This window comes from Echinops telfairi, unplaced genomic scaffold, assembly GCF_000313985.2.
Source record: "Echinops telfairi isolate 266 unplaced genomic scaffold, ASM31398v2 ScPeMD7_7457;HRSCAF=8495, whole genome shotgun sequence".
In the NCBI taxonomy this organism is placed as follows: Eukaryota; Metazoa; Chordata; class Mammalia; order Afrosoricida; family Tenrecidae; genus Echinops; species Echinops telfairi.
The window spans coordinates 21,644,375-21,656,209 of NW_022111357.1; the positions used below are offsets into that span (position 1 = coordinate 21,644,375).

At 54.8% G+C, this 11,835-nt stretch overlaps 1 protein-coding gene across 1 annotated transcript in view; it reads left to right on the plus strand.

The window, feature by feature from the left end:
• The window catches only part of E2F2 (E2F transcription factor 2), a 19,821-nt gene extending 8,321 nt beyond the window's left edge, over positions 1-11,500 (plus strand). Inside the window, exons 3-7 of the mRNA XM_045299169.1 lie at positions 106-325; positions 1,097-1,255; positions 2,709-2,823; positions 6,086-6,278; positions 10,859-11,500. Of these exons, the coding sequence (XP_045155104.1) occupies positions 106-325; positions 1,097-1,255; positions 2,709-2,823; positions 6,086-6,278; positions 10,859-11,109 (938 nt within the window). The 3' untranslated portion in view covers positions 11,110-11,500. The remainder of the gene's footprint in view (positions 1-105; positions 326-1,096; positions 1,256-2,708; positions 2,824-6,085; positions 6,279-10,858) is intronic.
• Positions 11,501-11,835: the final 335 nt, after the last annotated feature.

Here is an 11,835-nt window from a genome sequence, read left to right on the forward strand (position 1 = left end):
GACAGTGTGGTGAAGGGTCCCTGCCCGCCCTGGGCTCACTCGCGGGAAGTAAGGGTGCTTACTCAGTCCAAGCTGATGTGTGACTGAGCCCCTGTTGCCCCTCAGCTCCCAAGTCCCCCGGGGAGAAGACACGGTATGACACGTCCCTGGGACTGCTCACCAAGAAGTTCATTTACCTCCTGAGCGAGTCGGAGGATGGCGTCCTGGACCTGAACTGGGCTGCCGAGGTGCTGGACGTGCAGAAGCGACGCATCTATGACATCACCAACGTGCTGGAGGGCATCCAGCTCATCCGCAAGAAGGCCAAGAACAACATCCAGTGGGTGTGAGTGCTGGGGCCTTGGTGGGGTGGGGGGCCTGGCCGGGGCAGGGCCAGGGCCTTGTCCAATAGGGGTGGATCTGGGGGCGGGGCTGACACACTTGGTCCAGAGGACCCAAGCGCTGGGGGCAGAGCCAGTGCAGGTGGGGAGGAGTCCCTGAAGGCGCAAGTCTACTGGGTGAGGGAGGGCAGCCTGGAAGGTTCCCTGGGAGTTGTGAAGGGTCAAGGTGATTGCGCATCTTTCATCTGGCTAGGGGATCCCAAGATTCTCCTCCAGCTTAGCCAAGTGCCCTGGGAACTGAGCGGAGACTAACCCAGAGCCCCTTTCCTGTCATGAAAGAGGCCACCCCAGACTCCTCTCCCCCCTTCATGGAAGTCAAGGAGAGCAGTCCTGTGGCTTGACCTGCATGGACTCTCCAGAACCCAGGCGAGAGACGAGACAGAAGTTACGTTAGCTCACTGCCCTTTGAATGGGGCTGGGGTGGGGGATGGACATAGCATCAGAGCAGAACCTCCAGAGATGGAGTTCCGTTCCTGACTGGTTTCTTCTCCCAAACCAGACCCCTTCTCAAAGTTCCATCCCTGGCAATGCCCAGGGGTTAGGCCGGACTCCGGAGCTCTGCACCCCTGGGGCGTTCCACAGAGGATCACATGGATAGCCCTGCCCTGGAGTTGGCTCCCAGACTCATTGTGCGGCTCTGGTCTGCCGAAATCCTGGGATTGGGGTCCCTGGGCGTGGACTTAAATTGACACTGGTGGGGACTGTTGTGTTCCCAGAGGCAGGGGGCTGCTTGAAGACCCCACGCGGCCTAAGAAGCAGCAGCAGCTGGGCCAGGAGCTGAAGGAGCTGACGAGCACGGAGCAGGCCTTGGACCAGCTCATCCAGAGCTGTTCTCTGAGCTTCAAGCACTTGACCGAAGACAAGACCAACAAGAGATATCCACTTTGGCTGGAGGGGGCGGTGGAGGGCGGGGGTGAGGGGGACAGGCAGAGGGTGGATTTGCTGGCCAGGTACAGGCTTATTACGATCCAGAGGTGTATCAGCGCCCTGCCAGGTCTAATTCACCCTCAGAAAAACCCACTCACAGTCCAGGCTGACTCCTAGCGCCCCTACAGTACAGGGTAGGACTGCCCCTGTGAGTGTGGAGCCTGGAGCTCCTTAAGGAAGTCGAAAGCCCCTTCTTTCTCCCGGGGCACATCTATTTCGTCCTTCCTCGGTTTGTCCTCCCAAAGCTCGTAAAAATACTAAAGTTATAAAGCGAGACACGTCTATTTCTTTAGAAGCAGGGGAAAAGGAAGAATCGTGCCGACAGGCTGCCTCCCCACAGCCAATGTTCCTTACCCCTGCCCGGGGCTGGGCCCAGTGAAGGGTGGTGTGGACCTGCGGGCATACTGTGTCCTGCTTTTTTCCACTTGCCGATTGCCATCCACATTTGCGATGGTGTCACTTAGCCTGCAACTATACAGCTGACCCATACGAAATTGGTGCCATGGTAATCATTTTCTTTCCCCAACACAAACAGTCGGGTGTTTGAAATGGTTTGACAATGCCCTCCTCGGACTCGACTCTGGCTGCTGATAAGACCTACTGTGAATAGTTTGATCGATTCTAGGTTTTAATAGCCACTCTGCAGTGGATATCTTTGGAGAGAGAGCATTTCCACCCCACCCCACCTCACCCCCCACTTTTGAGTGTCCCTGCGGATTGCAGTGATGGGATCAAAGGGCATGATGGACACAAACGTTCTTGGTACACGTACCCCCAAGGGTTTTGGAGATTGGGTCCTGTTTTGTAGGGAATGGTGAGAAAACAGGGATGGTAAGAAACAGAAAGAAACCAGATGGGTTTTCCTACCTGTGCGTGACCTTGAGAGGAAGTCTGGGGGCAAAAGGGTGATCCAAGACAGCACTTGCTGCTTGCTTGTTCAAGGCAGCATCTTTAACAGATCCAGTCCCCCTGGCTTTCAGGAGGGAACCGAGGTGGCTTTCTGAAACAGAAGAAGAGGGGCAGTTTTTAACCATTTCTAAGCTCTATAAAGAGAAGTGAGGTGGTCCTTTTGAAACAACGTGGGTCACCAGCAGCGCTACTGGGGCCACCCAAGACAATTTAGCCGGGGTTCCCCGCTCTTGCCGACTGTGCTCAAACCAGCACCGTCTGACCCGGAAATACGGCCTCAATATGGACCGCCAGTGTTGCCGTCAGAACTCAAAGGATCTTGGCCAACTATTTGTACATAAAATAAAAAGAAACTCAAGTCTGGAAAAACAATACAAAGAAGGGAGGTGTTTCCAAGCTTCTGAGAGGTGGGTGGGCTGAGGTCCTACCTGACAGGCAGTGGGGTTGGAGGGTTGAGCCGATGCCCACTTTCCTTGACTCCCCTGCCCCTACACTGGCCTACGTGACTTACCAGGACCTCCGGGCTGTCGGCAACTTCAAGGAGCAGACGGTGATCGCGGTCAAGGCTCCTCCGCAGACGAGGCTGGAAGTGCCCGACAAGAATGAGGTGAGAGGGCCTGTATTTGAGGGAGAGCGAGGCTGGAGGGTGCTGGGTAACTTGGTAGGCTCTGTCCCTGGCATTGCCCACTGCCTAGCTCCAAGCCTGTTGGGTCCAGTGTGGTGCCCGTGGCAATATTGGTGGTCAGGAAAGGGCAGCAAGTCCTGGTCGGGGCAACTCTTGGTTCCTGGTCTCTTCCTGGCGTTCACACGCGGGCCTCCACACTGAGCTGTCCGTCCCTGTGATTTCCAACAGAACTGCTCCATGGGGGTTGGGGGGCTGAGGTCTTCCAGAAGCAGGTTGCCAGGCGGTGCTTTGGGGGGGTGGGGGGGATTCAAACTACCAACCTTTTGACTAAGAGTCAAACACTATTTGTGTCATGTATGGAACCCTTTCTTTTTTTTTCTTTTCTTTTTTTTAAACATTTTATTAGGGGTTCATACAACTGTTATCCCAATCCATACACACATCAATTGTGTAAAGCGCATTTGTACATCATTGTCAAAACATTTTCTCTCCACTTAAACCGCCGACATTAGGTCCTCATTTTTCCCCTCCCTCCCCGCTCGCCCCTCCCACATGAGCCCTTGATAGTTTATAAATGGGTATTTTGTCTGAACCCTTTCTTAGGTGAAAGACCAATGTCCTATTTTTTCTTCTCAAACTGATTTGGGTGAAAGTTTATTGAACAAATTGGTTTTTCACCCAATCATTCAGACACGTTTTGTCCCATGACCTTGACTGCGAGCCTCACAATGTCACCACTCTTTCCACTTACTCCCTGGACTCTCCGTTTCCCTTTGTCCTTCTTTCCTGTCCCTACTGCCTCCTGGGCTTTGTCCCTGGGCACATGTGAGCTGTAGTACGCGTGCACCTCCTTGGGATTGTGGTTCACCTGACAGGCCTGTCTATTGTTTGACTAAAAGAGAAGCCAAGACAGTGAGCGAGTGTCCAGCTCTGAAGGGTACCTGTGGGCCGCCCACCAGTCGTTGTCTGACCAGTTGTCTGGACTGAATGCATAATTTTGAGTTTGCTTCCACGTTTTTTCTCCCGCTCTATCCAGGGCCTTTGACTGCGCCCCCTTTCAGAGAAGTCAGCTGGGATAGCCGGGCACCATCCAGCTCTTCTGGTCTCAGGGTCACGGAGGCTGGGGTTTGTGTGGCCCATTCGTCCTCTGGACTATTGTTTCCTTGCAGAAGACCAAAATTCACAAAACTCTGTGTGACCCCTTTGTGTGCTCCATTCCCAACAAACTTCACCTGCCTCTGCTTTCACCTTAGCCCCTGTTTATTTTCTTTGCTTCGGCCACACTGACCTGCCTGCTGTTGTTTTACCATTCTAAATGTACCTCTGTTGGAGGGGGGCGGGGGGCACAGTGCTAGAATGCTCATCTCCATTCAGGAGACCCAGGTTGTATTTCCAGCCAATGCACCCAAACACAGCTGCCACTTGTCTCGAGGTGTGGTGATGCTCAACAGGCTTCGGCGGAGCTTCCGGACTAAGACAGACTAGGAAGTAGGCCTGGTGACCCACTTCTGAAAAGCAGCCAGTGGAAAGTCTGGGTCCCAACAGTCTGATCCCGTGGTGCGTGGCGTTGCTGTGAGTTGGAGTCTGACTCACACGACAGCTCACAGTCACAGCACGCTCCTCTCCGGCGTGAGACCCACACTCATGCTGTCCCCCAGCTGGAGTGTGCTTCCTCCCTCTGCCCGGTTCCCTGCTACTCCTCCCCCAAACTTCATCTTGAAAGTCGTTTCCTCAAAGAAGTCTTCTCTGATCACCCCCAGACTTCCTGACAGCCTGTGTTTATAGCCTTCACGTGCTGTGATTGGGTTAACTGCAAGGTCAGTAGTTCAAAACTACCAACCACTCCTGGGGAGAAAGTTGAGGCTTTCTGCTTCTGCAGAGATTTATGGGCATGGAAATCCCAAGGGGGCAGGTCTGCTCTGTCCTGTAGGGTCGCTGTGAGTTGGAATCAACAGCGTGAGTTTAGGACGGTGCTGTGATGCAGCCGGGTGATGACATGGTGACACGCTAACACCTAAGCCTGTAAGGAAGTGTTCTGCCCATGTGGAACCCCCAGCCCAGGGCCTGGCACACAGAAGGGCCCAAGAAACGACTCCGTGGACCGATAAGCAAGGCCCTGCCCTGCCTGGGAGACCCCAGCGAGTCACGATGCTGTCCTTTACAGATGAAAGACGTTTTGAGGAAGCGGATAGGGTGGAGGAAGCCTCCTCGGGTGGGGACAGTTAAACTGGGTCGGAAGGACAGAAGGGATCTTGGCTGGGTGAAGTAGAGGCATGCAGAGGGTGCTGCGTGAGCAGAGAGGCACGGAGGCCTGAGTGTGTGTGTGTGTGTGTGTGTGTGTGTGTGTAGCCTCGTGTGGTCAGGAAGAGGCAGGGATGAGAAGGCCAGGTATTCATCTTCTTGGTTATAAATAACCACAGACTGCTAAGTTTCACTGACGTATGCTAAAAACAAACACAAAGCTGCCCTGCCATCCAGTTGATTCTGACAGCAGCCCTGGAGGACAGAGTGGGAACAGGCGATTCCAAGGATTTCCAGAATTGGAATTCTGTGTGGGGCTAGAAAGCCTTGTCTTTCTTCCTCAGAGCTGCTGGTGGTTCCGAACTGCTGACCTTGTGATTAGTAGCAACAAAACCAAACCCTACTTAACCACTGTGCCACCAGGGCTCCCTCTGCAGGGGGAGGGAAAAGGGAACCAAATGACAAGTCCAGGGAGATGATTTGGAGATTTCCAGCAAGGCTGGATCCAGGAGCCCAGACTGACTCCCATGCCCGCCTCCCACCCACTCTCTCCCTCTGCTTTCCTATGTGCAGGCCCAGGTGGCCGCCGCTCCTGCGGTGGCAGGAATAGGCTTTGTGCTACCAGCTCTGCTCGGCAGGTAGCTCCATTTCCATAAGCCCAGCAGAAGTCCTTGGTCTGACTGGGGTCATGTGCCACTCCCAACCATTCATTGTAGCTGACTGGTCCCAGCCTGCCTCACAAGCTCACCCTTCAGGGGTGAGGAAGGGTACTGGCCCCACCCGAATACATGACCTGAGAGTAGGCGAGAACAGTTTCCTGAAGGAGAACCAAGTCTCTCTTCCTAAAAGAAGGGAACTCGGGGTCAGGCAGACGCAGCAGGTGCCCATCATAGGCAGAGAAGCCAGCCCAGGGTGTGCACTTGCTCACAAGGACCCCGGGTGCCCGGTATGTCTGCCGTGCACACCGACCCACAGAGCCTTGACCTGGCTCCTCTTCCTCCAGGAGAATCTGCAGCTCTACCTGAAGAGCACTCAAGGGCCCATAGAAGTCTACCTGTGCCCGGAGGAGGTGCAGGAGCCAGACAGCCCTGCCAAGGAGCCGCTCTCTTCCACCTCCACCGTTGACCCCAGCTCTGACTCAGGCGAGCCTGGCAGCTGTGCCAGCCCCGGAATCGTGGAAACCGAACCTGCCTCAGGTAGGGCCTTCTGTGCAGAGGGACACGAGGTGGAGAGAGTAACCCGTCTGACTGCTTATCACCATGGTGCCCCCGGCCCCTTTGAACTGCCCTTGATGCTGTCCACGTTCCTTGTCGCACTGGGGGGGCTGAGGCTGCTCCAGGGTCAGGAGGCCTGGTTTTGAATCCCAGCTCTTCTAGTGACTAGCTGTGTGACCTTGGGCAGGTTACGGAAGGTCTCTGTGTCAACCTCCTCGTGTGTAAAAGACGTAGTATCGATAGTGCTAGTGCAGACCTGCTTCCGAGACAAGGCAGTAGTGAGTGTTCAGTATCGGTTGCTATAGGTTAAGTGCTTGCAACGCTACCTGGCAAACCCCATTCACTATTACTATCCATGGAGTCCCTGGGTCATGCAAATGGTTCACACACTTGTTGCTAACCAGAAGGTTGAAGGTTTGAGGCCACCCTGAGGTGCATCAGAAGAAAGGCCTGGCAGTCTACTTCCCCAAACACCAGCCATTGACAACCCTGTGCAGTGGAGTTCTACTCGGACACGCGTGGGGCCTGCCAGGAGCTGGACTCGGCTCCGTAGTGACTGGTTTCACGATCAGTGTGACTGCCACCATTGGCGTTGCTGCTACTGTGACCATGGCCGATGACAGCCGCTGGCACTCAGTGAGCCCACAGTCACTATAAACTGGGAGCTCAGGGAGTGCTTTGTGGGGGATGTTTGGAAGGGAAAAGGCTAAAACCTTTCTTGGGGAGAATAAGGTTTTTGAGTCCCAACTCTATACTGGCCCACCCCATTACCCCATCATTCCTCACAGCAACTCATTTTCTTGAGAGAAGCTGTTTCAGTCAAGGGCAAGGCTTATACAGCAGTTCAGTTTCCACAATTTCTACCCAGATTGCTCAGGGCCGTTGTTTGTCATTCACAGTGCGTGAACAGTTTCGTATTTCCTCACAGCCCTCTCAAGGTCAGTTTTGTTCCTTCCAGTTGGGAGATAGAGAAACTGAGGCAGGGGCTGCTGTGATTTGCCCAGGGTGCCCCAGCCATGAGGCGCCCTTGGTCTTCACGCGCCCAGTCCAGGGCTGTCTCCTGGAAGCACGGACAGCTCAAGGACGGGGCTCCCAGCTAGGCACCCAACAAGCTGGCTCCGCTGGAGGGGTGTGGAACTATCACCCGGGAGGTGGGAGGGGCCTCCCAGGGAGGGCGGGGCTCCGGAAGGGTCCGAGACAGGGGCCCAGCCGAGTTTTTGTCCTTTTCCATGTTACAGTGAGATCCACTGGCCCCTTTAAGGCCACAGTAGGCCAAAGGCCCCGAGGGAAAACCCAAGTGTTTCAGCAAAAGCAGAGCTAGAACTGGTCAGATTCCCAGATTCCGTGTCTCTAACTCAGGGGCCAACAAACTTGCCGGGGGTCTTGTTTTTGAGGGCCCCTGGCTAAGAATGGTTTTCACACTTCTAAGAGTTTTTTGTTTTGATTTGCTTTTTTTCCCCCCATGACTGTGACAGCGCATAAGTGGTCCGTAAAACCTAAAATACTTTTTTGACCGTTTGCAGAGTGTGCTGACTTCTGATAGAACTCAGCTCTTCAGTTTTCCTGAGTAAAGTAGGCCCAGAGAGGGCAAGTGGCTTCTCTCAGGTCACACAGCACGGTGACGGCAGAGCTAGGAGCCCAGCCTCAGGCTCATCTCTCGTGATTTCTCCTGTGTCTGTCAGCCTCAGAGGCTCCTCTGTACACTGGCCATCTGTTCCTCTGGGCACCACCCAGGTGCCTATCTCCCGCCCCAGACCTGGGCCCCACCCGGTTCTCCCTTCTCTGGCTGCTTGCTTGGCTGTCAGCACATGCACAGTTAGAACCCAAAGTTACAACCCCTTCCCTCAGCCGCGCCAGGCCTGGGTGGAGACAGGGCTCTTCTCTTCCTTTCACAGCTCGAGCCCGAGACCGAGTGAGGGGCAGAGGCTTTGCTGGGCCTCAGAGCAATCAGGCCAGCCCAGAAGCCAGTTTTCACCTCCGTGCCAGGTCTTGGGGTATGGCTGCCCTCAACCCTTGCCATTTGACCTCATAGTGTCCAGCGAGGGGGAGGGGAGGAAGTTTCCTGAAAGGGTCACACAAGCAGACATGTACCCACGCTCCAGGTTCTGACCTGAAGCATGATCATGGCCGTGCAGGCCCAAAGAGGAGGCCCCGGGAGCTGGTCCCGACCCTGTCTCTGGCATCCAAGGGTACCCATCCACTCTCTGTGGCCTCCGTTTCCCTCATCTGCATCGGAAGGAGTTTGGACCAGAGTCCTTTCTAACACCCCTTTGGGCTCTGACGGTCTGAGGTAAGCCTCAGTGTAGCTGACAGGGCTCAGACGTCTCAGTGGCTTTGTGGCTTGTGGGCAGGTCGCCTGAACCTTCCTGAGTTTCTGTTATGTTGCCTCCAGGACAGGGGACACTTAGGATCCCATTGTGGTCTTGGGGTGGGCTCAGGAGGCAATATGATTTGAATGTGATTTTGGAAACAGCTAGTGTGTACTGAGCACCTACCATCTGCCAGGCCTCATGCTGGGTGTTAGAGATATGCAGCCAAACACAATTTAACACCCCCCCACCCCCCCCACCACCCCGCACAGGAGGTGTTCAGGGTGTGCTGAAGTGACAGCTGGCACAGATCAGCTCTATTTGGACAACACGGTAGACAGCAACACAGAGAGCAAGGTCCAGCGTGTAGTCCAGGCTCTCAGCTGTGTTATCTCAGCAGCTCAGCAAGGTGGATCTTTACGGTCTCTGAGGGAGGCTCTGGGTCCCACGGCCAGGGAGAGGTGCCGCTGGGGCCCCAAACCCACGTCCTCGCTACAGAGCCTGGTCACTTTCACTCCCCTAAGCTTACCTTCTGCAATGCACCCAACAGGCACATGTCATTTTGTTTGTTTTCCATTCAGATACATTTAATTGACTTCATTTGGCCTCAGTCTCCTCATCTGTACGTAGGGTAGCAGCATGGCCTCTCAGGGCTGCTTAAGTGTCTGGGGAGAGCTTAGCTCAGAGAGCAGGCTGTTCCATTGACAGGTGTGTTTTACAGAATCACAAGTTTTCAGTGGTAAAGGTCCCCGCATCTCACTCATTTGGAAAGAAACGTAGGTGTCTAGTTGATGCCCTTAAGGAACAAGGATTGTATCTTTTGTTTGTAAGCGTCACAGACAGAAGGACAGGCCAAATTCCAGAGCAGATACTCCCTGCCATGGAGTCCAGGCTGACTCATCGTGCCCTGATAGGACAGGGTAGAACTGCCCCCATGGGTTCCTGAGAACGTGACTGTTTACCGGCACAGAAAGCCTCATCTTTCTCCTAAGGAGCAACCAGTTGTTTCGAACTGCTGACCTTGAAGTTAGCAGAGGGGACTATTCTCTTTTTTTTTTTAAATCATTTTATTAGGGGCTCATACAGCTCTTATCACATCCATACATACATCAATTGTGTCCATTCGTACATATGTTGCCATCATCATTCTCAAAACACCTGCTTTCTACTTGAGCCCTTGGTATCAGCTTCTTATTTTCCCCTTCCCTCCCCGCTCCCCCTTCCCCCTTGATAATTTATAAAGTATTATTATTTTGTCATATCTTACACCATCCGACGTCTCCCTCACCCACTTCTACGCGGTCCGAGGGGACTGTTCTTAAGAACAAGGGTAGCGTAGTGAGTCCAGCCTGGGCTTTCTGCAGACCAGTATTCTCTGTGTTCGTTTAGCATTTAACCCTCTCAATAACCCTTCCAGGCAGAGAGAACTATCCTCCCCATCTTAAAGGTGAGGAAAGAAGGGCTCAGAGAAAGCTAGTTGCCCGTGGTGACGATGAGTCAGCGGTTGATTGAGCAGTCTGGCACAGCAGAGCAGTATTTTCACATCCACGCTTGGGTTGGGCTGAAGGAATGACTCAAACGGTGGGATTCCAAGCACCGGGATGCATTTGGTGGGGGGTTTCCGGCGCCCCGTTCCAGGCCCCTGTGTAGGAAATCACCTTACGGCTCCGTGAGCCTGGGCTGCAGTTCTGAAGACCAGCTGGCGCCCGTGTGATTAGACTGAGCTGTGGGTGGAAGGTGCGGGGAGAGGTAGGAAGGAGACGGGCAGGATCACACAGACTTCCTCAAGTCCTTCCGGAACTTGGGTTTTGCTCTAAGTCAATGGGAAGCTAGGGCTTTTTTTTAAAGTTAGAGTATAGATTAAAAGAGGCAGGCGTCTAAGGAAGGTGACCAGTCCAGGTAAAGGGCTCCCCCAGTGGACCAGGTGAGCGAGGCGGACATTTGGTCCAGGAGCCGAAGGGAAATGAGCTGGAGAACTCATTTGGCCGTGGCCGCTGGACGGGATGTGGAGGAAATGGTGGCCTGTGGATGCTCTTGGGCCTTTCCGCTTGGGCAACTGAGTGAGCGGTAGTCTCCTGAACCATGAGGGGGTGTCGCTGCAGGGCAGGCCACGGAGGAAGAAGGGGCGTCGCTATCCAGAGAGTGGGGGCCGGTGGACCTCATGCTCTGAGGCCCCCGGGGACCCTGGCACAGCCCCACCTAGAGGGAGTTGGGCATCCGAGCCAGATGTGACCCTGGGCTCTTTGTCTCCAGTGCTTCCTCAGCAGGTCCTGCAGTCGCCCCTGGTCCCCCTGGAAGCCACGGACAGCATGTTGGATCTGCCACACCCACTCCTGCAGCAGACCGAGGACCAGTTCCTGTCCCCAACGCTGGCGTGCAGCTCCCCGTTGGTCAGCTTCTCCCCGTCCCTGGATCAAGAGGACTACCTGTGGGGCCTGGACTGCGGAGAGGGCATCAGCGACCTCTTTGACTCTTATGACCTTGGGGACCTGCTGATTAACTGAGTCACCCTGCCTGTCCCCAGCTGCCCTGCCCCTGTCTCTACCTCCTCATGGACAGACTGACAGATCTTCTGCCCACACAGGGACGTTGGACATGAGGTGCTGCCCTGAGGGCATGGGGGTGGGGGGAGAGGTCACTGCTCCTTTCCCACGCCCTGTCAGCAGAAGCTGCTTGGAGGGCTTTGGAGGAGGCAGCCGAGGGGTGTTATCAGGGGTTCGGGTCCTTCCCCTTCCTAATGGGAGCCGGTCCCGGCTCCTCTCGTCTTCTGACCTCAGACCTCTCACAGAAGGGCCACAGGCGAGGAGACCGGGTCGGGAAAAGGCCTTCCGGTTCCTTTTGAGGGGTCATTAGGGCCCTCCGTTTATTAAGAAGCACTTAATGCCTTTGTATTTATTTCAGGTTGAGTTCTGTTTTGTCTCCCCTGAGTTTTAGCAGGGAGATCGTTCTAGTTCTAGCAAGACTTCTCCTCAGAGAGGGCCAGCACTGCCCATAGTCCAAGGACTGACACCCCCCACCCACCCCACCCACCCCCAGGCTTCCAATGCCCCAGGCCAGCCCCCAGCCTTCCCACCCGTAGTGGGGGGGCTAGGTGTCTGAGGGGTCATCCAGGGTGTCCGGGCTCCAGTTGCACTTAAGGCCTTGAACTTCTAGTAAGTGTTGGCCGCCCATCTGTGGACCTTCTGCTCTTAGTCTGGTGTCTCCAGCTGGGGTGCTAGCCTCAGACTCTA